The sequence below is a fragment of the Anolis carolinensis genome, chromosome 1, assembly GCF_035594765.1.
Source record: "Anolis carolinensis isolate JA03-04 chromosome 1, rAnoCar3.1.pri, whole genome shotgun sequence".
In the NCBI taxonomy this organism is placed as follows: Eukaryota; Metazoa; Chordata; class Lepidosauria; order Squamata; family Dactyloidae; genus Anolis; species Anolis carolinensis.
Window position 1 is genome coordinate 306,914,438 of NC_085841.1, and position 27,320 is coordinate 306,941,757.

At 40.6% G+C, this 27,320-nt stretch overlaps 1 protein-coding gene across 6 annotated transcripts in view; it reads right to left on the reverse strand.

Annotated features, from left to right (window-relative positions):
* The window catches only part of actn1 (actinin alpha 1), a 135,296-nt gene extending 130,350 nt beyond the window's left edge, over positions 1 to 4,946 (reverse strand). For 4 of the 6 annotated variants that reach the window (XM_003224855.4, XM_062968057.1, XM_003224856.4 and 1 more), the window contains exon 1: positions 4,647 to 4,946. In XM_003224855.4, coding sequence (XP_003224903.1) covers positions 4,647 to 4,754 — 108 coding nt within the window. In that variant the 5' untranslated portion in view covers positions 4,755 to 4,946. The remainder of the gene's footprint in view (positions 1 to 4,646) is intronic. The other 2 variants (XM_008116954.3, XM_003224854.4) reach the window with 1 other exon arrangement.
* Positions 4,947 to 27,320: the final 22,374 nt, after the last annotated feature.

Consider the following 27,320-nt stretch of genomic DNA (forward strand, 5'->3'; position numbering starts at 1 on the left):
TCACAGCTCTCTACAACTTGGGTCCACCAAGCCTTGCAATGTATTTTTCACCACACAAGATGTCCTTAGGAAGAGTGATACATGAATCCCACTTAGAGTTCCCTCATAATATAAGGCGAGTAATAAGGATGCAGCACAAGGCCTTTTGGGGAGGGGGGCCAACACCCTATGAAGATGATTTTCTTGGCAAGAGCTACCTGAACCCTCTGTCACAGTCCTAGTCCAGCATGCAAACATTTACACCATGCTGACTCTAGGTTCTCACTGTAGGTTTTAATTGTACTAGACATTTATCTTGTAAATATGAGTTGTTAAGTTTTTTTTAAAATCAACTGTAAAAAATAGGTAACAAATAAACTGTATATGAGAAACAAGGGATTGTTTCCCTTCATTTACCTTCTACTAGTCAGATAAGCTTTACTAGTCAGCAAATCATATTATCCTTCCAAAAATAAGGAAGAGGGAGAATGGATGGCCATCTGTCAATAATTCTTGAGGGATTTTGAAAGAATCTCTTAGCTGCAAGTGCTAGGAGATCCCATAGGCCAGGAATTTAACACTCACCACGTGGTCTAAAATTAAGGTGGCATTGTCTCCTCTTTGTCATCATGCCAAGGTCTGACACCACTGGCAAACTCTAAGAAGTACCCCCTTATTTTCATGCTTTACTTATCTTGCCTTTCTTGTCTCTGGAAAGCCTTGTCAAATGAGGATGCATGCCACAGATTGGGGGGGAGGCCTTTAATTAACTTTTCCTCCATTGAGAAACACATCTTTCAAAGGATCTATGCATCCTTTGAAAATCAGGCAAGGGGAACAAAGGAGTATCCTCTAATTGGCATCTTCCCTCCTGACTGACAGATTCCCACCTTTGTTCAGAGCTCATTGCAATTAAAAAAACTTCCAAAAGAAGGTTGCAATTTGTTTCCACCAGCCAGCCTTTATTTCTTCTGCAGACCAACCCCCCCCCCCCCAAATCTAACCATGTAATGCAGTTTCACACTAGTATTGAAGAAAGGGGTTTCATTGTATAAACCAGGGCCCTCAAACTAAGGCACACTGGACAGATGTGACCCTCCAAGGCCATTTAGCTGATTTTATGTTGGGTCACTGTGAGTTTTCTGGGCTGTATGGCCATGTCCCAGAAGTATTCTATCCTGATGTTTCACCCACATCCATAGCAGTCATCCTCAGAGGTTGTGAGGTCTGTTGGAAACTAGGTAAGTGGGGTTTATATATCTGTGTAATGTCCAGGGTGGGAGAATGAACTCTTGTCTGAGGCAAGTGTGAATGTTTCAATTGGCCACCTTGATTAGGATTGAATAGCCTTTCAGCTTCAAGGTCTGGCTACTTAATACCTGATGAAATGGGAGGTGTTAGTTGGCCCTGATTATTTCTTGTCTGTTTTCTGATTTTAGAGTTTTTTAAATACTCAGCCATAGCAGAGAACACAGAAATACTAGAGAACTCTAGCAACCACCATGTCAGACTACACAGAGAGGCCACCGAAATCCACAAGCATGTGGACAATTTCAACAGAAAGGAGGAAACCATGAAAATGAACAAAATCGGGCTACCAGTATTTTTAAAAACCTCTAAAATCAAGTCAGTGAATAATGAACAACACTCTGAAAACAGGGGAATTCCAGATAAGAAACAATCAGGGCCAGCTAAATCACCTCCCAACAAAGGATCCCCCAGACAGGAAGCAGACAAGCTTTGAAGCTTCAAGATTATTCTAATCATGGTGATCAGTTGCAACATTCACACTTGCCTCCAACAGACTAGAGTTATTTCTCCCAACCTGGACTTTCTACAGATATATAAACCCCACCAGCCTCTTTCCAACAGACCTCACAACCTCTGAGGATGCCTGCCAGAGATGTGGGCAAAACATCAGGAGAGAATGCTTCCGGAACATACAGCCTGGAAAACTCACAGCAACTCAGTGGTTCCAACCATGAAAACCTTCAACAACACATTGATTTTATGTTGGTTAAAACTGTTCTATTGTAGTTCTTTCATGGGGGCTTTTTGTACTACAATAAGATATGTGCAGTGTGCATAGGAAATCATTCAAGTTTTTTTTTAAACTATTGTCCAGCCAACAGTCTGAGGGACCGTGAATTGACCCCTGGCTTAAAATGTTTGAGGACCCCTGATATAGATGGTAATATAGGAAATCCTGGAATCAGTTTGAGGCCCAGATGGAGGTTGCAGAAAGCACAGATGCACATTAAGGGTTTACTTTCTGCACTTTTGTGAGTTTGTTGTCTGGCTGTGCATGAAGGGGACGGGGCCCAAGGAGCCCTTCTTTCTTCCCCTGCCCTCTTCCTGCGTTGCCAGGAGGCAAGGTGTGGCCAAAGGTCCTCCGCTCCCTTTCTTCCTGATAGATAAATAAATGACCCAAGGCGAGAGGTTGGAGTGCTTAGGATTCCTGGGTGAGCTAATGGGGTCTGCCGGGCGAGGAGGGGAGGGAGGGGCCGAGAGAGAGGAAGGCGCTCCGACGCCTCCGAGCCTGCCTCCCCCGCCTCCCGCCCTGTCAAAATGGGATGAATGTTACCATTTTTGGACATGAGTTTCGCGCAAGCCCAGCCCTTTAACCACACCGTTCAAAAGTGAAGGAAACTCTCCGTCCCGCCGCTGAAGGGCTGGGCGAAGTGGAGGATGTGCCCCTCTCTCTTTCTCGGCCAAAGGAAGGGGGGCTGCAAGGCAGGAGCTCCTTCACTTCCTTCACTACAGCACACAAGCCATCTCTCCATTTGCTCCCAACACACCCAACCCTCTGAGACTTCAGTCCCGACTCGAGCCGACTTTTCCTCCAGGACTGGTCTTCCCTTCCCTCCAGGAACAACACTCTTATTGGTGCCCCTACAATGCGCTTTGGCGCCGGTTTAGCTGCCACGGCTCCAGGCTATGCTTTTACAAGGTCTTTAGGCTTCTCTGACAAGCAGTCACTAACTGGCGCTTCAATACAAATTCTAGGATTCTGTATAGCACTAAACCATGGCAATTCAAAGTGGTGTCAAACCACGCTAATTCTATGGACTTGTGTAGGTCCATACAAACTTTCCCGGACCCTTTGCTCCACAAAAGAGACCCTTCTCTCAGTCTGGATTGACACTGTCATATAATACAGTTTCTGAATCGCCACATATTCCAGCTCAAAGCAGAAAATGTGGGATTTTATTCAGAGGTGAGGAAGGAGTCCCCTTTACACATATAAAATCCAGATTATCTGCTTTGAACTGGAGTGTATGGCTGTGTATACTCATATAATCCAGTTCAAGGAAGATGTGGATCATCTGATTTGATGATATGAGTCTATACTGCCTTATAAACCAGTTCAAATCAGATAATCTGGATTCGGGTTGGCCCTCAGGCTGGATCTACTCGGCCACATAATCCAAATGATCAAATCAGATAATCCACATCTTTGAACTGGATTATATGAGTCCACACAGCCATATATTCCAATTCAAAGCAGATAATCTGGATTTTATATGTGTAAATGGAGCCTCTTCCACACAGCTGAATAAAATCCAACATTTTCTGCTTTGAACTGGAATATATGGCAACGTGGGTTAAGACATCCCAGTTCAAAGCAGATATTGTGGTATTTTCTGCCTTGATATTGTGAGTTATATGGCTGTGTGGAAGGGCCCTGGGACCTTGGTCTCATGAGTTCCTCTGGAGAGAAAACGTGGGATATAAATACTGTACTAATGCTAATAACAGACTCCATTAGAAAGGAAAGTGCCTTTTCAGTGGTGACTCCAAGGCTCCTTGCAGCCCGAAGCCAAAGGCCTTTCCACACAGCCATATAACCCAGAATATCGGCAGAAAATCCCCCAATATCTGCTTTGAACTGGGTTATCTGAGTCCACACTGCCATATGTTCCAGTTCTAAGCAGAAAATGCAGGATTTCCTTCGGCTGTGTGGAAGGAGCCTGAGTCCACAATGCCATATAGTCCACAGTTCAAAGCAGATAGTGTGGGGTTTTATTCAGCTTGTGCGGAAAGGACCTTTTTGAGGAGAAAAGGCAGGATATAATTGAGAGGCAGGAAGGGGGGGGGACACAACAACACTGAGGCTGGATCCACACTGCTATATAACCCAGCCCAGTGCCATTAATTCGCATCCTAAAACTGCATGATAGGGCAGTGTGGATCCAGCCTGAGGTCCCATGAACTCCATTATAGTGTAGATCAGGTATGGGCCAACTTGGGGGCTCCAGGTGTTTTGGACTCCAACTCCCACCATTCCTCGCAGCCTCAGGCCCTTTCCTTTCGCTTAAGCGGCTGAGGGGGAAAAGGAAGGGGCCCGAGGCTGTGAGGAATGGTGGGAGTTGGAGTCCAAAACACCTGGAGCGCCCAAGTTGGCCCATGCCTGGTGTAGATAGAGCCTTTCACCACAAGTAAGCAAGCGTGCCTTTGCCTTCCTTCCCTGCTCCACCTTCCCTTCGGCCCCACAACTTTGCAGGGAGCCCATGTGCCATGAAGCCAGGCTCCACGCCAGGCGACCAGGTGCCACGCGCGACGGGACGGGCTTTCCGCGCCAGGTCTGAGGCGGGCCGGGAGAGGAGAAGCCCGAAAGGATTCCCCTCCCGATCCCCTCCTCCCCTCCCACCCAGATCCAGGCTGACCTTCCTCTGCTGCTTCTCCCAGGCTGGATCCAAAAGGAGATCCCTGTCCCAGTCTTCCTCGGGCTGCATGTAGTCGTTGGTTTGCTGCGAGTCGTAATGATCCATCATGCTTGCTTTGCTTTCCTTTCCGGGCTCTTTCCCTTTCCTCTGGCTTTTGTGTGCGTGTGTTTATATATATATAAATATATATTTCCCAATCCTCCCCCTCCGAGGGCTCTCTTGCCGCCCGATCTGGAGAAAGCCAGCGAGTGGGGAAGGCAGCTCTCCTTCTGCCAGATCGCAGCCTAATCTTTCGCACACACTGAAAATGAGGGGGAGGACGAGGGAGGGGGCTCGCCTCCCGACGGGGCTCATTGGCTGGGCGGAGTTGCTCAAAGTTCATTTCGAGGGAGACCGGGGCCCCCATTGACTGGCGCAGCTGTCAATCGCAACTTTGGGCCGCTCCCATTGGTAGGTTTAAGAGCGCGCTCCCCCCTCCTCCCCGCTCAGGTTTCCGCCCCCCTGAAGAACACGTGTGACGTCTAGATTTCAGGTGGGAGGGGGAGTGGAGTGGTGACGTCGCCTGGAGTTGGAGAATTGATTATTATTAATTCTAACGATAGGCTACCACTCGTGGCTGGGTGTGATTGCCTTCCAAGGACAGAGTCTTGGTGAACAGCCAATCCAGTGACATCACAGAAGGCACTTCACCTGACAGCAGCCAATTCATCACTTAGCAACGATCCAGTGACATCAAATAATGCCACTTCACCTGGCAACAACGTATTCATCACTTAGCAACGATCCAGTGACATTACAGAAGGCTACTTCACCTGGCAACAGCTGATTCATTACTTAGTAACAGCAGATCAGTGACATCACAGAAGGCCACTTCACCTAGCAACAGCCAATTCATCACTTAGCAATGGCAATACCAGTGCTGTCAAAGAAGGCCACTTCACCTAGCAGCAGACAATTCATCACATAGCAATGGTAGAACCAGTGACATCACAACCGTTCAATGCTAAGGCTTCCCGCCAATCAAACTGTAGAGGAGAGTCTACTGAACAAGCCAGTACCTGCCACATACCAGTACTGCTATCTGTTGAGGAATTATGAAGGTGGAGGCATTACTTTTCATTCAACCCTCTTATTAATATTTTATGCAAAATGTTGGGTTTGGTAAACAAGTTTTCTACTAAACCACAAACACTGCAAGTATTCAGTATTGATTCTTTTTAACTGATTTTATAATCTTTATAATCTTTTCAGAATATTTCTAGTTTTTGTGGATATTAAATATGTTATTTAAATGTGTATGCAGGTGCCTTTCACTCGCCTGTTCTTATGGTGTGTCCATCAATTTCATAAAGTTTTCTGAGGCAAGGAATTCTCAGATGGTTTACCCAATTCCTTCCTCAGAAATATAGCTTTCTGCTGTTCACTGATGGTCTCCCATCCAAGTATTAACCAAGGCTGATCCTACTTAGTTTCCAAGATCACAGATCTGGTGCCTTACAAATATATTTTAAACTATTGAAAGGGCTTGTGGCCTAGCACATCAAATTAATATCACACTAAAATTAACATCAGTATAGTATTGTCATTACTGGTGTTCATGATGGGAAGGTTATTCGGTATAATTGTCTGCCTGGATGCAAATTACTGAATGATTTATTGTAAAAAAATTAGGATTTGGAGCAGTTAAATCAGCGTTTGAAAACTTACTATGCTAAGACGATGGCCATAAGATTGCTGAAATGTTTACATTACTAAAATTGAACATGTTTCCACTTGCCCAAATGCAGTGGCTGCTTGTGGCTTCCAAATTTTTTTCATGAGGAAAAGCAGTGGCTAGTGGTTAGATCTATGTGAATGGTGAGTTGACTCTGGCATTTAGTCTGACCTTGAACCTGTTTTTTGGAGAACATTCAGCACCTTGGAAAGTTCCTTGAGCTTCCAGACTGAATTTCTCTACCCTGCTTTCATGGGGTGCATGTACAGTGAACATGGTACAATTAATGTGGTTTGACACTACTTTAACTGCCATGGCTCAGTGCTACAGAATCATGGGAGCTGTAGTTTTACAAGCTATTTAGCCGTCACTGCCAAAGAGTGCTGGGGTCTCACCAAACTACAACTCCCAGAATTCTGTAGCACTGAGCCATGGCAGTTAAAGTGACATCATAGTGCATTCATTCTACAGTGCAGATGTACTGCATGAGCTGCCATTGGACTATAGATTGGACTTTGATCATGTTTTGACTCTCTAATAATACATATGAGGACCTTTAGATTATTTATTTGCACTTCACAATTTTGAAATAGAATACTTCTGTATTATCTACACCAATTGCTATATTTTATTGTTTTTACCAGAGGGTACTGTGAATTTATGATGTTGTGTTTGACTTTTTATTGTTTATGTTTTGTTTTGCACTTGTTGTATTTTGTATGTCACACCTTGATTGTTCTGTGAGCCTCCCCGAGTCCTTCTGGGAGATGGTGGTGGGATATAAATAAAGATGATGATGATGATTATTATTATTATTATTCTAGATGTGGCTTCACTGTCAACATAAGCAAGCATGGTGAAAAAACTTGAGAATTGCAGGCTAACAACATCTGGAGGACCACAAAACATTTTATTTATTTATTTATTATTCAAACTTATATGCTGCCACTCCCCTAGGGCTTGGGGCAGCTTACAAGAACAGGCTAAAATCTAACAATTTAAAAACATCTTAAAAACATCTCAAAAACGCTCCCCCAGGGCTTGGAGCGGCTTACAAGAACAAGCTAAAATCTAAGCAATTTAAAAACAGCCTTTACCTACCTATCTGGTGTGTGTGTGTGTGTGTGTGTGTGTATGTGTGTGTGTGTGTGTGTGTGTGTGTATATATATATATATGTATGTATGTATGTATGTATGCTTCCTTTTCCCCAGGACTGGGATTCAGGCAACCCAAAACAGGGTTGAAAAAAACCCCCAAAAACAAACAGATCATTATAATATTTAATTACCACCAATTATTACCATATTAAAACACTATTAAATATACAAAAATATTTGTAATCATTTGTAATTCAAGTGCTTGTTTGGTATGGACCCATAAGATTTGGGTCCATACTATCTGAAATAGCATCTGTCTTTATTAGTCAGCTCAAGTTTTAAAATTCTCTCGACAGGACTCCCATCTGCAATGACCATTTAATGCAGTTCAAAACTAGCTTTAGACTGTGAGTCAGACAACAAACTAACACAATGCCTTGTGAAATAAAATCCTTAATGTGCATCAGTACTTTCTGGTTTGTGTCATCACTGTCATTACAATAAACCATCTACAATATAATACAAAAGCCATCATTAGTAATACTGTAAATTCGTTATTTCTGAAAAGGTGCCTTTTCTGATATAAACATAGCAATTGTAGTATTTCTCCTTCATGCCTCCTTAACAGAGCATATCAAAACACTTTCTCCTCCTCTTAAGAACCATGGCCAGTAGATGTCTGGGTTTCAAACTGGTCCCAGGCTTTCCTATATAATCATCTGCACAGTGAAACCACTTTCTTCAAGACTGGTTTGAAACTACATTAAATGGTCAGTGTAGATGGGGCCCCAGTCTCACTTCAATCACAAACATGTTCAATAAGGACATAAGAGAGAACTTAGGGCCCTTCCACACAGCCATATAACCCAGAATATGAAGGCAGAAAATCCCACAATATCTGCTTTGAACTGGGTTATCTGAGTCCACACTGCCATATATTTCAGTTTATAGCAAAAAATGTGGGATTTTATTCACTTTTGTGGAAGGGGCCTTAGTTGCTCCCAGGCTGTGAATTTCTCTCTCGTTAGAAATTAGGCTGATGCCACTCTGTTCTTTTTCTACCAACAGGCAAAGACTTTTTAATTTCAGCAACCCTTTGGTTTTCCATTTGTTGTGCACGTAGGCACATTTAATGGGCTGTGTTTTCAATGTGCTTTTTAAATTTACTGTTTTTTAATATAATTGTTTGATATTTAGGAAATTTTGTATGACTAGGCTATAGCTGGACATTGTTTTACTTTGGTTCTAAGGAATCTTGGGTCCTATGCCAGGAAAAAAATCAGGATACAAATGAAATAAATAAATAGAAGTGCAAATGCAATCTATTAAAAGCTCTTTCTCTGCGGCCAGTCAATTGCTGAAAGCATGCTTGGATTAAAAGATCTTCAACTGCCAAAAGAAAGACAACAGGATGGAAGGCAGGCTACATCAGTGAATGTCAAGTATGCAATTATTTCCCAGTGCAGTATTCATGACCATTGGCTGCAATTGTTTCTGATAGACTCTTTGACTAGCACTGGGTCAATCTTCCTTGGAAGGGAATTCTATGACATGGGAGTGAACCAAGCCCTATTAAGGCTACAAATAGTAAACACTGTGGGCACAATTTGGCAATGCTACAAAATCAATGCAGAGAGGAGATGTACAAGATGCTTTTATTCAGGGAACTGTTTTTAATAAGGCTGGACTTGAACTTTGGGTCTGCTTCAACTCAACAAGGAGTTGCAATAATTATACCTTTTATTGTGTTATATAGTATTATTGTACCTTGTTAGCTGCCATTGACATTATACCATATGGACAGTCCCGATGTAATTATTTTAGTCAAACAAATATTTATAATGCTGATATAGTCTAGGAATGCCCACTGTTTAAAGGGATAACCCCAAAGAAGCTTCCGATATCCTGTTTTATATGAAAGAGCTTTTCAAACAATGTGTTGTGACATGTTAGTGTTGCCGGCTGTGTGTAAGTGTGTCACATGAACATAATGAGAAACTTCTGAGTCTGTGTGAAATAAGCAATAAATCAGATATTTTAAATATATATAAATTAAAGGTTTTCATGAGAATATGTGATGTCCCCATACATTTCATTATTACAATTTATTTATGTGTCTGTATTTCTTATAAGAGGTTGGTTTAACCTTCAGTTTATTAGTAAAACTGGATTACTGTATTGTGAAATGATGCATGTCTAAAAGGTGTGTCACCAACACAAACATTTTGGAAAGCTCTGTTTTATGAGCATTTTTTTACAGCTGCCTTGAACCCTTACAGCAGGAGAAAGGCAGGATAAAAATAAATTAATTAAATAAAAGAAATAAATAGAAATTAACAAATGTATTCCTTACATTTTTGTAGACTAAGAGGTATCCTAGATTGACAAGTATATATGGCAGCAATGCTGGCTGGGCCTCTCTACAAACTGTCATCAATTTGAGGAACACAGTTTTGTTATCTGCCATACTTGTCATGTTTTTTGTATCGTAATATATATTGGTAAAAAAAAAATTGGGAGGCTTTCCTAAGAATTTTAATTTATTTTGTCTCACTCCACAACCTCATACCAGAGCTTCCAGACATGAGAGACAACTTGTACCCAGCTAGAAAAAAAATGGAAAAATATTCAAGCTCTAAATGGTGGGGTCCTAAAAGGGGGGGGGGGAGAAGAATGTGCTGTAACTCACTGGAAAATTGTGGTAAACCCCTAAATTTGAGTGTGTTTTGGGCTGTCATTCAAGTTTTAGTGGATAGTTTCAAACCAAAGTTCAAAAGGAGGACTTTCTTGAAGCAAAAAAGGATGTTTGATACCACCTATTAGGACATAAGTATAGATATATACAAACAAATTGGACAAATAAGAAGCCACACAATATTCTGTTCATTTAGAATTTAAAATCTGCAAACAAAGAAATTGGTACATATAATGCTGATAGTGCAATTGCAATATTTCGTAATTTTCTACAAAATAATTTCTACACTTTTCTACAAAACTGTCTATCCTAGTAATTTTGCTTACTTTTCATCATAAAATGGTTACAACATCACCAAAGTGTTAGCAGAGAGTTATAGAACTTAAACAATGTAATTAATTACACTAAAATTACAAAATATTGTTTCAAATAACTTCAAACGTTACTCATGCTTTTTTCACTCATTTTTGTAGCAAACCCTTAGGACTGAAAAGAGGCATTTAAACTCTTGGTAACAAGGGTGCAATGAAGTAACGTTTCATAAGGAACCTAATAGATGGGGACAAAGTTACTCTATTGATGTAACAAGTAATGATTTCAAGTCTTTTAAAACTTCCCTCTTAATATTTTATAGGCAACTCAAAGTAATGAGTTACAACTAATGATGTTCATATAAATCAGGGTGTCAGTTCCTCTCTGTTGTATTAAGTGCAATTGGTGATTTTATAGCTGAGATTAATTGTACATTGATGTTGAAGTTAATAACAATTGACTCATAATCCAACAATATATAGAGAAGGACCTAAGTTGTAGGCAATGCTTAATTTTAATCAGATAAATTGAGCCCTTGGTGTCAGCAGACCATTGACTTGAAAGTTGCTGACCTGAAGGCTGCCAGTTCAAATCCAACGCAGGGAGATCATGGATAAGCTCCCTCTGTCAGCTCCAGCTCCATTCGGGGACATGAGAGAAGCCTCCCACAAGGATAGTAAAACATCAAACATCCGGGTGTCTCCTGGGCAACATCCGTCCTTTCAGACGGCCAATTCTCTCACACCAGAAGCGACTTCTCAAGTGGATCCTGACATGAAAAAAAAAAAAAACAGATAAATCCCTCCCAACAATATTGGCAATAATGACACTTTTGAAACATTTTGAATAAATTTTAGTTGAAATGGAGATACATTAGTTTTCATAATAGCTCCCTTTATTCTGTAAAGGGGATTATTCTGTATTGCTTTTATATTCCTGGAAAGTAATTTTTTACTCAGATTTTTAATTCATATTGTAGAGTAATGCTCATCCATTTGAATGGACAATAAGAATTTAATAATTAGAAAGCTTGTTCAAGTCAAATTTTCAAAAAAAATTTCAGAAAGGCAACATAACACCAATCCTAAGCCAGAACAACAAGTAAACTAGGGGTAGAAGAAAGCAGATGGTTTGTTTTCACTCTATTACTGTCTTTGCCCCAACTGTTGGGATGGTTTTGTTGTGCAAGATTTTTGGGGTGTAGTTTCTTCTGTCTTCCCATTGCAATTGCAGAAGTCACTGCAACTTTCTTGCCTCACATTCTGCCTTAGTGGATTGCTGACTGCTTCCCGTTGGCAATACTTTACTGGCCAAATGAAATGGAAAAGTCTGAGGTTTTCTGAAACCCAATTTTAAAACTCACCATTCCTTTAAATTAGGTTTGGGTTGCGGGACAAAGTGCCATTGCCTTGGTCTTACTCCCTGAGGATAAAGGAGGAAATTCCTAAAGAAAAATGGTAACCAGATTGCTCCTATTTGGCCAAAGGGGCCAATGTGAGAGGGGAAATGTTTGGAGAGGGGTGGAGGAAGAAAAATAGAAAGGTTTAAGGGGAACTATTTGCTTTCAGTTCCAAAGTTCTGAGCAAAATCTGTTGGAGGTCTGGGAACAGATAGCTTTTTCTTTGATTATCTAATAAACTGTGTGTCCCCACCCCAAATGGAATCCCCTCGGCTCAATGTTGGGGTCCTGAAAAATTTGGCAGGATAAAATCAGCTTATTTAGCAAGCCTTGCAAATGCTGATTCGCTATCAGTAATGTTTGATTTTTATACCTATTTTATATAGCTATATACCTGGGGTCATGTAAAAAAATATCAAATGGAAAATAGTCATCAGTGCAAAAAGTTTAAGAAGCTCTAATCTATCAGACCAGCCCCTCACCAATTTTAGTTTAGCATATTGCAGGGATTATTGGAATAGTTCCACCGCAGGGATGGTTAAGCCCCACTGCCCAGCAGACTTGTTAGGTCTTGTTGGATGAGGCTTCATAACATTACCAGATAAATGCTTAACTAGGCAGCAAAAAGAAGCAGTATCATATTGTTAGCTTTTCACTGTCCTAGCTAGCTGTTGGCTTTGGGATAAGAGTCTATATCTTTAATCCCACTGTGTGCAATTTTTTGTCAGCACTGTTATTTGCTTTTCTTTTAGGGGAGTTTTTAAGCAAATGGAATAAAATTGAATCAATCACTAATGCACTCCAGCTCCAAGAATCTGAGAATAAAGCTGGTGGGGACAGCACGTCCACATTCTAGTAATGTAGGCATTGCTCTCATGCACATTTTATCATCCACTGGTGTGTTAACTGTGTCTTCCCTATGTGTTACCAAAAAAAAGTCCTTCCCCAGGTGCCTCCAGATCCTGGTGGAGAGCTCTGTCCATAAGCTACTTTGTAAGCAAGAAACTACAGTGAGGAGTAGAAGCGAAGCAAGAGGGATCATTACTTGCTGATCCACATTTTTGTGCTGCAAAATGAATATTACTGGCACCACAAGATGCAGAGCCAACCTTTAGAAATGGGGCCACAATGTGGAGTCCATGACATGCGAGTGTGGAGAAGAGCAAACCACAGACCACCTATTCCAATGCAGTCTGAGCCTTGTCATATGTACAATGGAGGACCTTCTAATAGCAATACCAGAAGCACTCCAAGTGGTCAGCTACTGGTCAAAAGACATTTAGTATAATGCCAAGTTTTTAACTTTGTGTTTTTAAATGCATTACAGCTGTACCCTTGGTTTGCTTCAGATACAATAAAGAAATAAATACATAAATACATAAATAAATGAATAAATAAATAGTGATCTCTACAATTTTTTTCAAAGGTTCTTCGAATTTTGTAAACAGGAGACAAGGTAATCCCCCTCTTACAAAATACATGAATGTTAAGTGAAGATGAATCTGCATATATGGAGAACAGACCAGAATTGTATTATGAGTTGGAATAGTTTTTTTTTTGCGAGCAGCTAAGTAGTGAGTTTGTTTTTAAGCCTCGCCAAATGGGCAGAATAGGGCAATAAAATACATATAAAAAGTATAAGAATAAATTTAAGTTCTTCGGAACGAGCATGGAGAGTGTGCTATTTTTAATGCACTCCTATGCATTACTACTGTTGTACCAACATCTCCCTTCCAAGTTAAAAAAAAAGAATATATTGGGATAAAAAATGAAAACATTCTATTCTATTTCAAAATTCAATGTGTATGTGTCCTAGTTTTCTATCTGTAAAGGAAATCCAGTAATCAGGGCTCACTTTCCCTGTGAACTTATTTTTCTGAAAGTTCAGTACCTTAGAATCAGAGTTGGCAAGAACTACAAGGTCCATGACATCCAAAGGAATATTTAACTAAAGCACTCATGAAAATCCCACCTGTGTGTAAAGACTTCCAAAGAAGTAGAGTCAACCACCCTTCAACATTTGAACTGCAATTCAACTGCTGAGAAACTTACAGCCAAGAGGGTCTTCTTAATGTTTAGGTGGAATCTCAAGGTAATACCTTAAAATGTGGTGGTTTTGTATATGTTATCTTGCTCCCTTGTTTCAAGCATTGGTTAAGGGAAAGACAGAAAAAGAGAACTAGTTATCCTCCTAAGTTGGAGCTTTCATAACTATGGACCCGGCAGAGGTGGAAGAATTTGCCAATAGACCTCTACAGAGGTCTGTCACAAGGGCTGGAGATTCTTCTGCTTAGTCATTCCCAGGACAATGCTACATATGATGTTGCTCATGTCATTTACACATTGGTGAGCAACACATGCTCTATTGCCCACATCACATATATTTATTTGTGTTTGTTAATCCTGAGGTCCTAAAGCCTGGAAAATTATTTATTCATATTTTTTTTTGCTAAAACACAGAAAACTCTGCCTCAGGATACACGAGTCTCTTTTAAATCAAGATGTACAGCCCCTGCACATTTTTTTAAAACCCCTAAAGTTTTTTTTTTAAAAGTAGAAAGAGACTTCTGGCCACTTCTGATTGCAATACGAAGGTGTGGTGTGACCCACAGTGGGGTGATGGAAAGAAATTTGATGCTGGACTTGTCTCGCTTGTTACAATATTTTAAAAACATGCTAGAAGAGTTCAGGTTGGAACCATGATGTATGGGAAAGGTTTTTTAATCCTTTGCTCTCACCATGGGCCCAAAAATGAAAACTTTCTCCAAGGGAGAACATTTCCAGTGGAAGCAAAATGTTAAAACATCCCCATTCCAAACTTCCAACACCATGTCCCCAGTCAGGATCATACATCCAAGTTTTTTTTTGACATTATTAATACCCTATCTAGGCTCACCTTAAAGCTGCTCTTTTCTCAAGTTACGTATTTATTACAGGTGATGCACTTATTTCCTTATTCAGCCAAGTCCTGTGCATACTTGTTGGGAAACGCATACTGCTGAATTAAGTGCACTCAACTAAATGTGCATTAGATTATTGTCTTAGATTTGTTATCTGAGCGTCTCTGAGAAAATTCTGAATGTAATTTAAAAAGGGATAAAGTCAATTATGACGTTCTGGTTGATGTTCTTTTGTTTTCATGTTTTATCCCACAGCTAACCCAAATGCTAAATGGTGCCTTGCTCTTGACTTTTCAGTTTCGGTTTTGTGGTCTCAACTTTACCATTAATCGCCCATCAATTGTTTAAGTGATGAAACACATCACAGTACCTACATCAGCAGCTGCTAGATGATATGCATGTAACCAAGAAGGAACAATGTCAGACATCAGACAGCAGGTAGACAGTCAAGAGCAGCAAATGAGGCACACAGCTGAAACCAAATCCTACTAGAAGGCCCACTCTACCTCCCAATTTTGTTGTGCAAACAATACACTGGCCCACCTGACAAGGTTACTTTAATTTCCTCTGGTATCCTTAGCAGATTTTAGGTGGCTCTGCTAGTCAGAAGGTTAAGGCTCAAAGCACTTTAGGAAAACAACAGATAGTTTATTGAGACATCTTGAGAACAGACAGCTACAAGTTACCTTGTAGATTTTGTAAAAAAATATATTAGTTAAATTTATAAATATGTTTATGTTCCACTTTTTCTGCAGCGAGAGAAAGGGGACACATATGACTCTCTTCCTCACAATATTCTGAAGGCACTAGATTCTCTCTGGTCTAGGAGGTTAAGCAGGGTAATGCCTGATTAGCACTTGAAAGGGAGACAGTCAAGAAATATCTGATGCTGTAGGTCATATGTTTTTAACCTTTGGTCCTCCCAAGTGTTCTGGAACTCAACTCCCAGAAGTCCAAGCCAGTGTAGCCAACAATCATGAATTCTGGGAGCTGAAGTCCAACACATCTGGAGGAATCAAATGTAGGAATGTGTAGACTATATTCAAAGGAAGGCAATGGCAAACCTTTTTTGAAATAATCTTGCCAAGAAAATCCTATGACAAAGACATCATAACTTAGAGGTGACTTGGAGGCACATAACAAGAACAACAAAAGACAGCATAAAGAAGCATGGTGATGAGTTTATGACTTATTGAAAAAGTTAATCCCCTGGAATAGTTCATAAATAAAAATAAATGAAAAACTTTTTCATCTCTGAAAATATATTCAAGGACAGAGAACAAACTATATAAATTAAAAAAAAAACCTAACAGTTTAGAAAAATTCCTCGACCTGTCTTTAATGAATTTGGAACCATTGTGGAGAAGAAATGGGCCACTTCCTCCAAGACATAGAAAGAGCAACTGACTGCTTTGGGGAAGCAGCAGAATGGAAGCAGAACTTAAGAACATCAATCTGTGAATTAACAAGAAAGTACTTAAAAAGACTGAGAAAGAGATAGATACTAGGATCTATGTATATCTGTCTCCCTTTCTGCTTACCAGTCACTACCAGTTCTCATTACTTGCTGTAAATGTTGGTGCTGAATGTCAGCAGCACCAATCCTGTGAGATAGTCCGAAACACAGATACTAGCTTCTCCATACAGTAAGCGGACAAAACTTTGAATTTGGATTAGGTAGACTTGTAATTCAAAGCCATACTTAGGTATGATGACCAAATATTTGTCTTAGGTTTCTTCCTGTCATAGAATCAGAGTTGGAAGAGACCTTGTGGGCCATCCAGTCTAACCCCCTGCCAAGAAACAGGAAAACTGCATGCCAAGCACCCCTGACAGATGGCCATCCAGCCTCCGTCAGGCATGCTTTGAATGCGATTTTTGGCTGTGCACAAACAGACATTTTCTAAGCAAATGCGTTCCAGAGTAACTCTGAAAACATACTTACTGCCTCTATCATCAAAGAAGTACACTTATTGCTCTCCAGGGAAAAATAAGTTATCCAAATATATGGCACAACTCATGTATGAACAATGGACCAACTGGTGTCTATGACATTACAAAGTACAATTACTGTATTATTATATCCTACCTTTTTTCTAAAAACCATCCCTGAAGTAATATTGCAGGTTTTTTTAATACCAAATTTTCTTTACAGGAAGAGGACAGCAAAATAACGAGTAATCATTTATTTTTGCTTTATCGGTTTCATGTTAAAAAGTGGACAACTCACCGGAAGCACACAGAACGGACATGTAATGAGCAAACTAGAGTCCTGGACAAGCATAGTTGTATTCAGACTTGCATATTTGTATTCAGCAAATGTGCTCTCTGCACATGGAGGGTAACTTTCTGAAAAAGAGAGTATTCCAGATGAGACAAAAATCTAATTTTTTAGATTATCAAATTATCTAATGATGTAAGATGTTCGCCTCTTTAAAAAGGCACTTTATGTGCAAAATGTGATAGAAACAATGAAGAGGGACTCACCCTCTGCTTACTAATTTTTGAACACAGATATATAAAGCTTGAATAGGACTCATATTTATTGACTAGATTGTGGAGGTTGATAAAAGTGAGATTCACCATGGCAACTGCTGTTTCAGCACACATTGTATAAAGAGTCAACCTAACAATACTTCATAGGGTTGTTGTGAGGATAACATGGAGGGGAGGGGGGAAATCAATTTAAACTGCATTCAGCTTATTAAAATAATTGCAGGGGCCAATTGTTAGGTAGACGCTGAAGAAATAGTGTAGTATGACCCATAATACATCACATCTTTGAAAACAAATGTGATGAATATTACAAACAAAACAGACCTGTGGAGCAGAACTTTTACTCCCACTGTCAGATTTACCTTCTTATGATAAATTCAATTATCTCAATATTGCTTGCAGTTATTGGAACAAATGAGAATTTGTTTTGAAATAGAAAGGAGGAATTTTAACATATATTATATCTATAGAAGATAAATAGGTAGATAGATACGTATGTAAAGTTACATTTTTAAAAGTATCATTATGTAAGGACATGTTAGAAACAATCCTATAATTTGATGTCAACTGCAAAGGAAAGAGGGATGTTCTGACTTGAGAAGCAAAAGATAAAAACCTGAAAAAATCTGTCATCTATGAATCAATCTTAGGACTTGTGTAGAGGGAGATTCTCTATTTGCAGTGTTTCCTACACAGAAGTGGGCCGTGTCATTTTGCTGCCTGAGGCAAAGCAGCAACTAGTTGCCTTCTATCTCCAAGTGCAAGATTCATACCAACCAAAGCCTGCCAACGAGGCAGAAAATCCCACTAATAGCTCTCCACAGTAAAAATGGAACAATAAAATAATTACCCTTTCTTAACATCCTAAAAGCTTAAAGCAGCAGCTTCATTTGCCTAATGGTAAGATTAGGTCTGTTCTTAGAGCAGTTAGCTTTCTCTTATTGTCTCTGCTTGGCAGACGATTCCTCATGAAAAAATCTATCATATTAGCCTCCCGCCCCTCATGATAAGCAACAGTTGCTACTTACAGAACGCTGTGGACTGCTAAAGTTATTTAGTTTGTGTTCTCTTTATATCCTATAGATATTCTTGGTTCACAAGTGCTTTTCACACTAACTGGTACATTCTCAGCCACCAATTTCCCATCTCTGTGGAAAATATAGGAAAGCAAGCAATGCACACGTGCAAACACACACAAGTGACAATTTGAGTCAATGATTAGGGCTCTCTAACAGGAAAGTTAGACATTGACCTGCCTAGTTGTTAAGATCAAGCATCAAATATTATTGAGGAACTTCATGTTTTTTGGCTTGAAAGAACACTTGTAAAATGGATAGCGCAACTGTGAACTGTTCCTTTTTATTCTCAAGGAAGTGTTGAGTCTGAAGAGGAGCTGTAACAATAAGAGCCAAAGATGCTTGAAATATCATTTGCTGAGTCTTCCACAAAAGACCCAATAAAACATCTAAAAACTAAAACTTTGGCACAATGTGTGTTTTTAAATCTTAGGATAGAGAATTTAATGTTTGAATATTTTGATACAAAAGCCTAACAAACGTTCGCCCACAGAATAACTGACTAGAGATATCCTACTGTACTAGGAAGTCTGCTCAATTTAAATGGATTATATTACTTATTTTACTACAGTATTTACTAGCTTGGGTACCCGGCAATGTCCAGGTTATTTGAAAAAGGCAAAGTTTGTTTTTGGATGTTTGGTAATATCAGTTTAGTAATTTGTAACACTATGTATTACAAAAAAAAGTCAACCTTTGCCTTTTTCATGAATGCTCACATTAGAAATGCATAAAGATGTGTGTAAACTACAATTCTCAAAATCGTGGGTCAATCACCCCCAAACCTCACCAATATTCAAAGTTGGCCATGTTGGGTTTGTGTGCCAAATTTGGTACAGATCTCTTGTTGGCTAGGTTCAGTCTCTCTGGATGTGGGTGAACTAAAACTCCCAGATTCCACAGTCAATCACCCTCAAACCCCACCTGTATTCAAAGTTGGTTATGTTAACTTAGTTATAGGCAAAGTCTTTGGAACTTGCTCAAATGGCTGTAAAATTCTAGTAGTGACAAACTGGAACAGAATTCAACAAACAGGGCTGGTTACCAAGAAGGGATCATTCTCAAAACTACAAAGTCAAATTTCATGCGGCAGGCAGAATAGTTTTGGCATCAGGCTCAAACAAAGAAGTCACAGTCTTGGGTTTGAACAGATCAGTTGATCATCAGGACTGCTATGGGTCTCTCATTTATATGGTTGCCATAAATCCAAGTTGACCTGATAGCAAATAACAACACTATAAAAGTAGTTTCTATGGGGAAAGCTTTTCACAGGTAATCACAAAATACACCGTTCCCCAGAAAAAAATTTAAAAGTGTATTTTCCCAATGCAAACTAAACAGTGACTAGGAAGTGAATGCATGTTGCACAAGTCATCCTACTATGATATGAACTGTTTAGTAAAGTGTAATCCACTGTGACTTCTGTGCAAATGTAGGGAACATGCAGAGAAGCTCCCCACTTAACATTTCTTCAAATGTGTTGCTTTTCAAAACTAGGGTGATTAAATGTGCTTTTTTCTGATTAAGCACTGTATATCTGTATGATGTTAAAATGTGTCAAAATTGAGAATGGATTTTTCACAGATGGGTGTAGGCACACCAAAGTGAGTCCTGAAGCTTCCAAAATCTATATGCCCAGAAAGGCTTCTCTGAACAGACACTATGTTTTAGTAACTTTGATAAGAGTTAGGATTTTGCAGGACTCTACCATAACCTTTTCACTGGATGCCTGAACCAGAATGATGTAGTGGCTTGAGCATTGGACTACAAATATGGAGCCCAGGTCTTGATTCCTCATTCAACCATGGAAACTCACTGATGACTTTGGGAAAATCACATTCTCTCAGCTCCCCAAAAACCCATTATAGGTTCCTTGTAGGGTCACCATACATGACTCCAAGGAATACACCTAGTAAATATTCAATACTAGATATTGAAAAGAGAAAGAATATTAAATTTGAAGGGGGGATTCTTATTTGGGAAGGCAACGCCTTCATTCTCCTCCCCTAACCACTTGCCTAATTGCTCTTAAGATAAACATACAACACCTCTGCTGCTAATCTTAAAAGCTTTAGCAGGCAATTCTTTGTCAACTGGCAGGACTCAAACCATCAGCACCAAGACACAGGGTCTGGAAAACTGCTGACAACCAGTCCTAGCTAGGATAACCTGAGGTGAGTGTTCTTGCTCTATAAAAACACCCAATTTGAAACCATGAATTGTATTTTTATCTTTGTACCATGTATTTTAATATATGCATTTTATAGTACTGTGTTCTAATCTGTACATTTTATTGTATGTTTTTATGGTGGTGTGTTTTAAGTGTGTTGTGCCCCACCCTGAGCCTTGAGGAGAAGCAGGTAAGAAATTCATCATCATCATCATAGGAAATCATTTGCGGGGAAGTATGATTGAATCCCAAACAGAGAGTCTTGGCAATGGGTCTGTAAATAACTGTGAAGACCTATTCTGGATCCACATAGTATTTTAACATGGACATAATTTCCAGATGGAAGGCAGTCATTTCACAGGCGTACAACAGAGTTGGATATTGATATATTTTAAATGCCATGCTAGCGTTTTTATGTTAAGCCGCTTTGATTCCCCTTCGGGGGAGACAAAGCAGCGTATAAATAAATATAATAATAATTGGAATTATCCATTATTATCATTCTCATAATCACCTGGTGGGACATGGCTGCATGCCTTTGCTTTAGAGCAGGCATGGGCAAACTTCGGCTCTCCAGGTGTTTTGGACTTCAACTCCCACAATTCCTAACAGTCTGCTGGCTGTTCCTGGGGAATCTGCTGGTTGGAAGACGCCTTCTGATCCAAAAACAGTCTCTCAGTTCCAGATGCAGGTAGTCCCCAAGTTACAAACAAGATAGGTTATGTAGGTTTGTTCTTAAGTTGAAATTGTATGAATTTGGAACGGGTACATTTTTAAGTATAATTCCAGCCTATCTATCTATCTATCTATCTATCTATCTATCTATCTATCTATCTATCTATCTATCTATCTATCTATCATCTATCTAATATATAAGCTTTGGATAGCATAGGGAAGGATTAACACTCCTGTGGTGTTTGTTTTGTTGTCTGTGCCTGTTCAGAATATTTCACCTCACTGTCTGTCCTTGTGATAATGGGATTTTGAAAAAAAAACTGGCTTGGGGGAACAAGTACAGTTACCTCCAATCCTGATTATGCTCACTGCGCCTAAAATGTTATTGGTTATTGTATGTTTTTATTGTATTTTATATGCCTTTGATTTTATATGTTTATATATTTTAAATGTACCTAGTTGTTGTATTATGTGGTGTATTTTGGGCTTGGTCCCCATGTGAGCCGCCCCGAGTCCCCTCAGGGAGATGGAGTGGGATACAAAAATAAAATAATAATAATAATAATAATAATAATAATTATTATTATTATTATTATTATTATTATTATTATTATTAAGGATAAAGTTTCAGCTGAGACATACTTCCTCCATGATAACTCTCTCAGGAGTGGATTTCCCTTCCAAGGTGGAAGTGAATTTCACTTCCTATTGTCTCACCTCCTTCTTAACTATGAGTCACTTGTAAATTGGATCTTTTTAACTGGGGAACTGCCTGCACCCTGGGCCAGTGCTCTTAGGGTGCAGCTACACAACAGGCTCAATGCATTGTCAAAGGCTTTCATGGTTGGAATCACTGTGAGTTTGCTGTGAGTTTTCTGGGCTGTATGGCCATGTTCCAGAAGCATTCTCTCCTGACATTTCACCCACATCTATGGCAGGCATCCTCAGAGGTTGGGAAGTCTGTTGGAAACTAGACAAGTGGGGTTTATATATCTGTGGAAGGTCCAGGGTGGGAGAAAGAAAGATCTATTGTTTGTTCACCTGATGAACACTTGATTAACCAACCTGGACACAGCATATTATTTGAGAACATAGAAGGCTGGGCCACTCTAACAACCACCATGTGAGATTACACAAGAGAAGCCGTTGAAATCCACAAGCATGTGGACAACTTCAACAGAAAGGAGGAAACTATGAAAATGAACACAATCTGGCTACCAGTACAGTAGTCTCTCACTTATCCATGCCTTGCTTATCCAAGTTTCTGGATTATCCAAGCTATTTTTGTAGTCAATGTTTTCAATATATCGTGATATTTTGGTGCTCAATTCATAAATACAGTAATTACAACATAACATTACTGCGTATTGAACTATTTTTTCTGTCGAATTTGTTGTATAACATGATGTTTTGGTGCTTAATTTGTAAAATCATAACCTAATTTGATGTTGAATAGGCTTTTCCTTAATCCCTCCTTATTATCCAAGATATTCGCTTATCCAAGCTTCTGCCGGCCCGTTTAGCTTGGATAAGTGAGACTCTACTGTATTTTTTTTTTTAAAAAAACCCTCTAAAATCAGGACAGTAAAAAAAGAACAACACTCAGAAGACGGGAATTCCAGACAGGAAACAATCAGAACCAGTTAACACTTTCAATAAAGGATTCCCCCAGGCAGGAAGCAGCCAGGCTTTGAAGCTGCAAGGCTAATCAAGGTGGCCAATGGCAACATTTACACTTGCCTCAAACAGACAAAAGTTCTTTCTCCCACCCTGGACCTTCCACAGATATATAAACCTCACTTGCTTAGCTTCCAACAGACCTCACAACAGGAGTCCCCAAACTTTTAAAACAGGGGACCAGTTCACAATTCTTCAGACTGTTGAAGGGCCGGACTATAGTTGGCCACCAAGCAATAATAATTATAACAATAATAATAAAAAGCGGGTTGGAAGAGACCCTTTGGGCCATTGAGTCCAATCCCCTTCTGCTTTTGTGCAACAAAAGCACAAGCAAAGCACCCCTGAGAGATGGCCACCCAGCTTCAATGTTAACAACAACAACAACAACAACAACAACAATAATAATAAAGAGGGTTGGAAGAGACCCCTTGGGCCATTTAGTCCAACCGCCTTTTGCCTTTGGGCACCAAAAGCACAAGCAAAGCACCCCTAACAGATGGCCACCCAGCGTCAATGTTAATGATAATAATAATACAGTAGAGTCTCACTTATCCAACGTAAACGGGTCGGCAGAATGTTGGATAATTGAATATGTTGGATAATAAGGAGAGATTAAGGAAAAGCCTATTAAACATCAAATTAGGTTATGATTTTACAAATTAAGCACCAAAACATCATGTTATACAACAAATTTGACAGAAAAAGTAGTTCAATAGGCAGTAATGCTATGTAGTAATTAGTTTTACGAATTTAGTACCAAATTATCACGATGTATTGAATACACTGACTACAAAAATGCGTTGGATAATCCAGAACGTTGGATAAGCGAGTGTTGGATAAGTGAGACTCTACTGTAATAATAATAATAATAATAATAATAATAATAATAATAATAATAATAATAATAATAATAATAATAAGGGTTGTAAGAGAAGAAGAGACCCTTTGGATCATTTAGCTCAACCCCCTTCTGCCCTTGTGCTGTGGGGGCCGGATAAATAGCTTCAATGGGCCGCATCCGGCCCCCGAGCCTTAGTTTGGGGACCCCTGCTTCACAACCTCTATGGATGCCTGCCATGGTTGTGGGCGAAACGTCAGGAGAGAATAATTCTGGAACACGGCCATACAGCCCGGAAAACCCACAGCAACCCAGAATCAATACATTTAACCGCCCTGGCCCAATGTGGACTCCTGGGAGTGGCAGTTTCACAAGGTCTCCTCTGCCTCCCCAGCTCCAACTCCTAGGGGCAGTTTATGTGGGGTCAAACGGCGTGAACTCTCCACTCGAGGCGCCCATTAGCGCCGGCCTCCATTGGGACCATTAGGTCTGCCTCGCCTGGGGCTTTCCGGCGTTTGCGGAAGCGGGCCAGACCTTCGTAGCCTTCTAAGGCAAAGCCGGGGCTTTCCGCCTCCGAGCAACGCATGGCGAGGGGAGAAAGCCCGCCCGCCGTCGCCTTCTATGGCCAGGCTCGCCTCCCTTCGCCCACAGGCAAGGCGCGTCATGGAGCTGCTGGGAGAAGAAGAGGAAGGGGAGTTTGGAGGGACGGCCCATCCTCCTTTCCAGCCCCAGAAGTTTCTCCCTCGGGCTGGAATGGGGGCTGCAAGGATACTACAGAATGAATGCAGTTGCACACCACAGACTGCCATGACTCACTGCCTGGACTCCTCAGAGCCAGCAAGACTGCCTAGCTGGGGGCAGGGAAGGCAGGACAGGCTCTAGACCAGGCATGAGCAAACTAGAGCCCTCTAAGTGTTTTGGACTTCAACTCCCACCATTCCTCACAGCCTCAGGCCCTTTCCTTTTCCCCCTCAGCCGCTTAAGCGGCTGAGGGGGAAAAGGAAGGGGCCTGAGGCTGTGAGGAATGGTGGGAGTTGAAGTCCAAAACACCTGGAGGGCCAGTGTTTGCCCATGCCTCCTCCAGCCCATCCAGTTTCATTGGGGATAGCCGGCCAAAGTTGGACCAACAAGTGATCTATTGGGTCTATTGGGAATCCGTAACCAGAAAGTGTTGTCGAAGGCTTTCATGGCCAGAATCACTGGGTTGCTGTGAGTTTTCCAGGCTGTATGCCCATGTTCCAGAAGCATTCTCTCCTGACGTTTCGCCTGCATCTAAGACAGGCATCTTCAGAGACTGTGAGGTCTGTTGTCAACTAGTCAAGTAGGGTTTATATATCTGGAATGTTATGGAGCCTCCGGTGGCTTGTAACCTGAAGGTTGGGTTGCTGGAGGCTGCCAGGTTCAAATCCCACCCGAGCACGGATGAGCTCCCTCTTTCAGCTCCAGCTCCATGCGGGGACGTGAGAGAAGCCTCCCACAAGGATGGTAAAAACATCAAAAACATCCAGGTGTCCCCTGGGTAACGTCCTTGCAGACGACCAATTCTCTCACACCAGAAGCGACTCAGGTTGCTCCTGACATGAAAAAAAAAATCTGGAATGTTCAGGGTAGGAGAAAGAACTCTTATCTGTTTGAGGCAAGTGTGAATGTTGCCATTGGCCACCTTGATTAGCATTGAATAGCCTTTAAGCTTCAAGGTCTGGCTACTCACAACCTAGGGAAATCCGTTGTTGGGAGGTCTTAACTGGCCCTGATTGATTCATGCCTGGAATTCCCCTGCTTTCTGAGTGCTGTTCTTTATTTACTGTCCTGATTTTAGAGGGTTTTTTTTAAAAAAAATACTGGTAGTCAGATTTTGTTCATTTTCATTATTTTTTCCTTTCTGTTGAAATACCAGACATGAGTCTATCAGAGCCAGCTAACACCTTTCAACAAAGTATTCTCCCCACAGGAAGCAGTCATACCTTTAAGCTGAAAGGCTATTCAATGCTAATCAAGGTGGCCAATGCCAACATTTGCACTTGCCTCAGACAGAATTCTTTCTCCCACCCTGAACATCCCACAGATATATAAACCTCACTTTCCTAGCTTCCGACAGACCTCACAACCTCTGAGGATGCCTGCCATAGATGAAGGTGAAACATCAGGAAATAATGCTTTTGGAACATGGCCATACAGCCTGGAAAACTCACAGTAATCCATTAATGAGAAACATGCCAAATAATCAGTCGCTAAGAAATATCGAGGCAGCTATATTTGTCTGGCAGCCTGCTCTCTGCGTATGCACTCACTCCGACTTGGGAGTAAGCTGCACCAAATTCATAGAAGGCCCTCTATATAAAGTGCTTGAAACATGTCTTTGCATTTAAAGATATTTCAGGGGTAATGTAATTCATTCGGTTGCCATAAGTCAAGCGGTGAGCTGAAGGCACAGGCTCACCGGGTAGGGAGTGATTGCTTTCCTCTTGCAAGTTCCTGCAAGTCACCAAATTAATATAATCTTTCTACTAATGTTTAGTTCCATTGACCGGTTACATTGTCTGCAGTGTAAACAGGATTCCGGTCTTACACCTTAAATAGAATTTTATTAATTTTATAGCAGAGCTACTCCAGTAGCAAAAGCCCAGGGTCATGCATCAGCCCAGCTGCCAGGTGGCTGTGCCTGGAGGGAGGGACGACTGCCATGTTTAGCATCTTTGGAAGAGATCCCAAGGCCCATCAAGTCCAACCCCATTCTGCCAAGCAGGAATACACAATCAAAGCTCTCCAGGCCAATGGCCATTCAGCCATTGTTTAAAAACCTCCAGAGAAGGAGACTCCATCACATTCCCACATTACCACGAAGCAGCATATTCCACTTTCAAGCAGATCGACCATCAGGAAGATCTTCCTAATGCTTAGGAGGAATCTCTCTTCCTGCACCTTGAATCCATTACTCCATGTCCTATTTTCTAGAGCTGCAGAAAACAAACTTGCCCCTATTCTCAATGTTAAATCATCTCAAATATTTAAACAGTCCTATAGATGATCCTGATACAGTAGAGTCTCACTTATCCAACATAAACGGGCCGGCAGAATGTTGGATAAGCGAATATGTTGGATAATAAGGAGGGATTAAGGATAAGCCTATTAAACATCAAATTAAGTTATGATTTTACTAATTAAGCACCAAAACATCATGTTAGACAACAAATTTGGCAGAAAAAGTAGTTCAATACGCAGTAATGCTATGTAGTAATTACTGAATTTAGGAATTTAGCACCAAAATATCATGATATATTGAAAGCATTGACTACAAAAATGCGTTGGATAATCCAGAATGTTGGATAAGCGAGTGTTGGATAAGTGAGACTCTTCTGTAATAGCCAACTTTTCACCTTCACAGACAACTGTGCACAATGGTACCACTTGGGTAAGTGAAAAACGATTTCCCAACAACTGAATGTTTAAATGCTGGGAAACGGGGATTCTTCCACAATAGGAGCCATTGAAGGGGTCTGGCGAGGTGAGTCAGAGCTCCAAAAGCCTTTCCAGGAAGGCCACTGTGTCTGGATTAGTCCCACAATACTTTTTTTTATATAACTTTGCCAGCTAACTGCAGGCAGTTGACAGTCTCTTTCA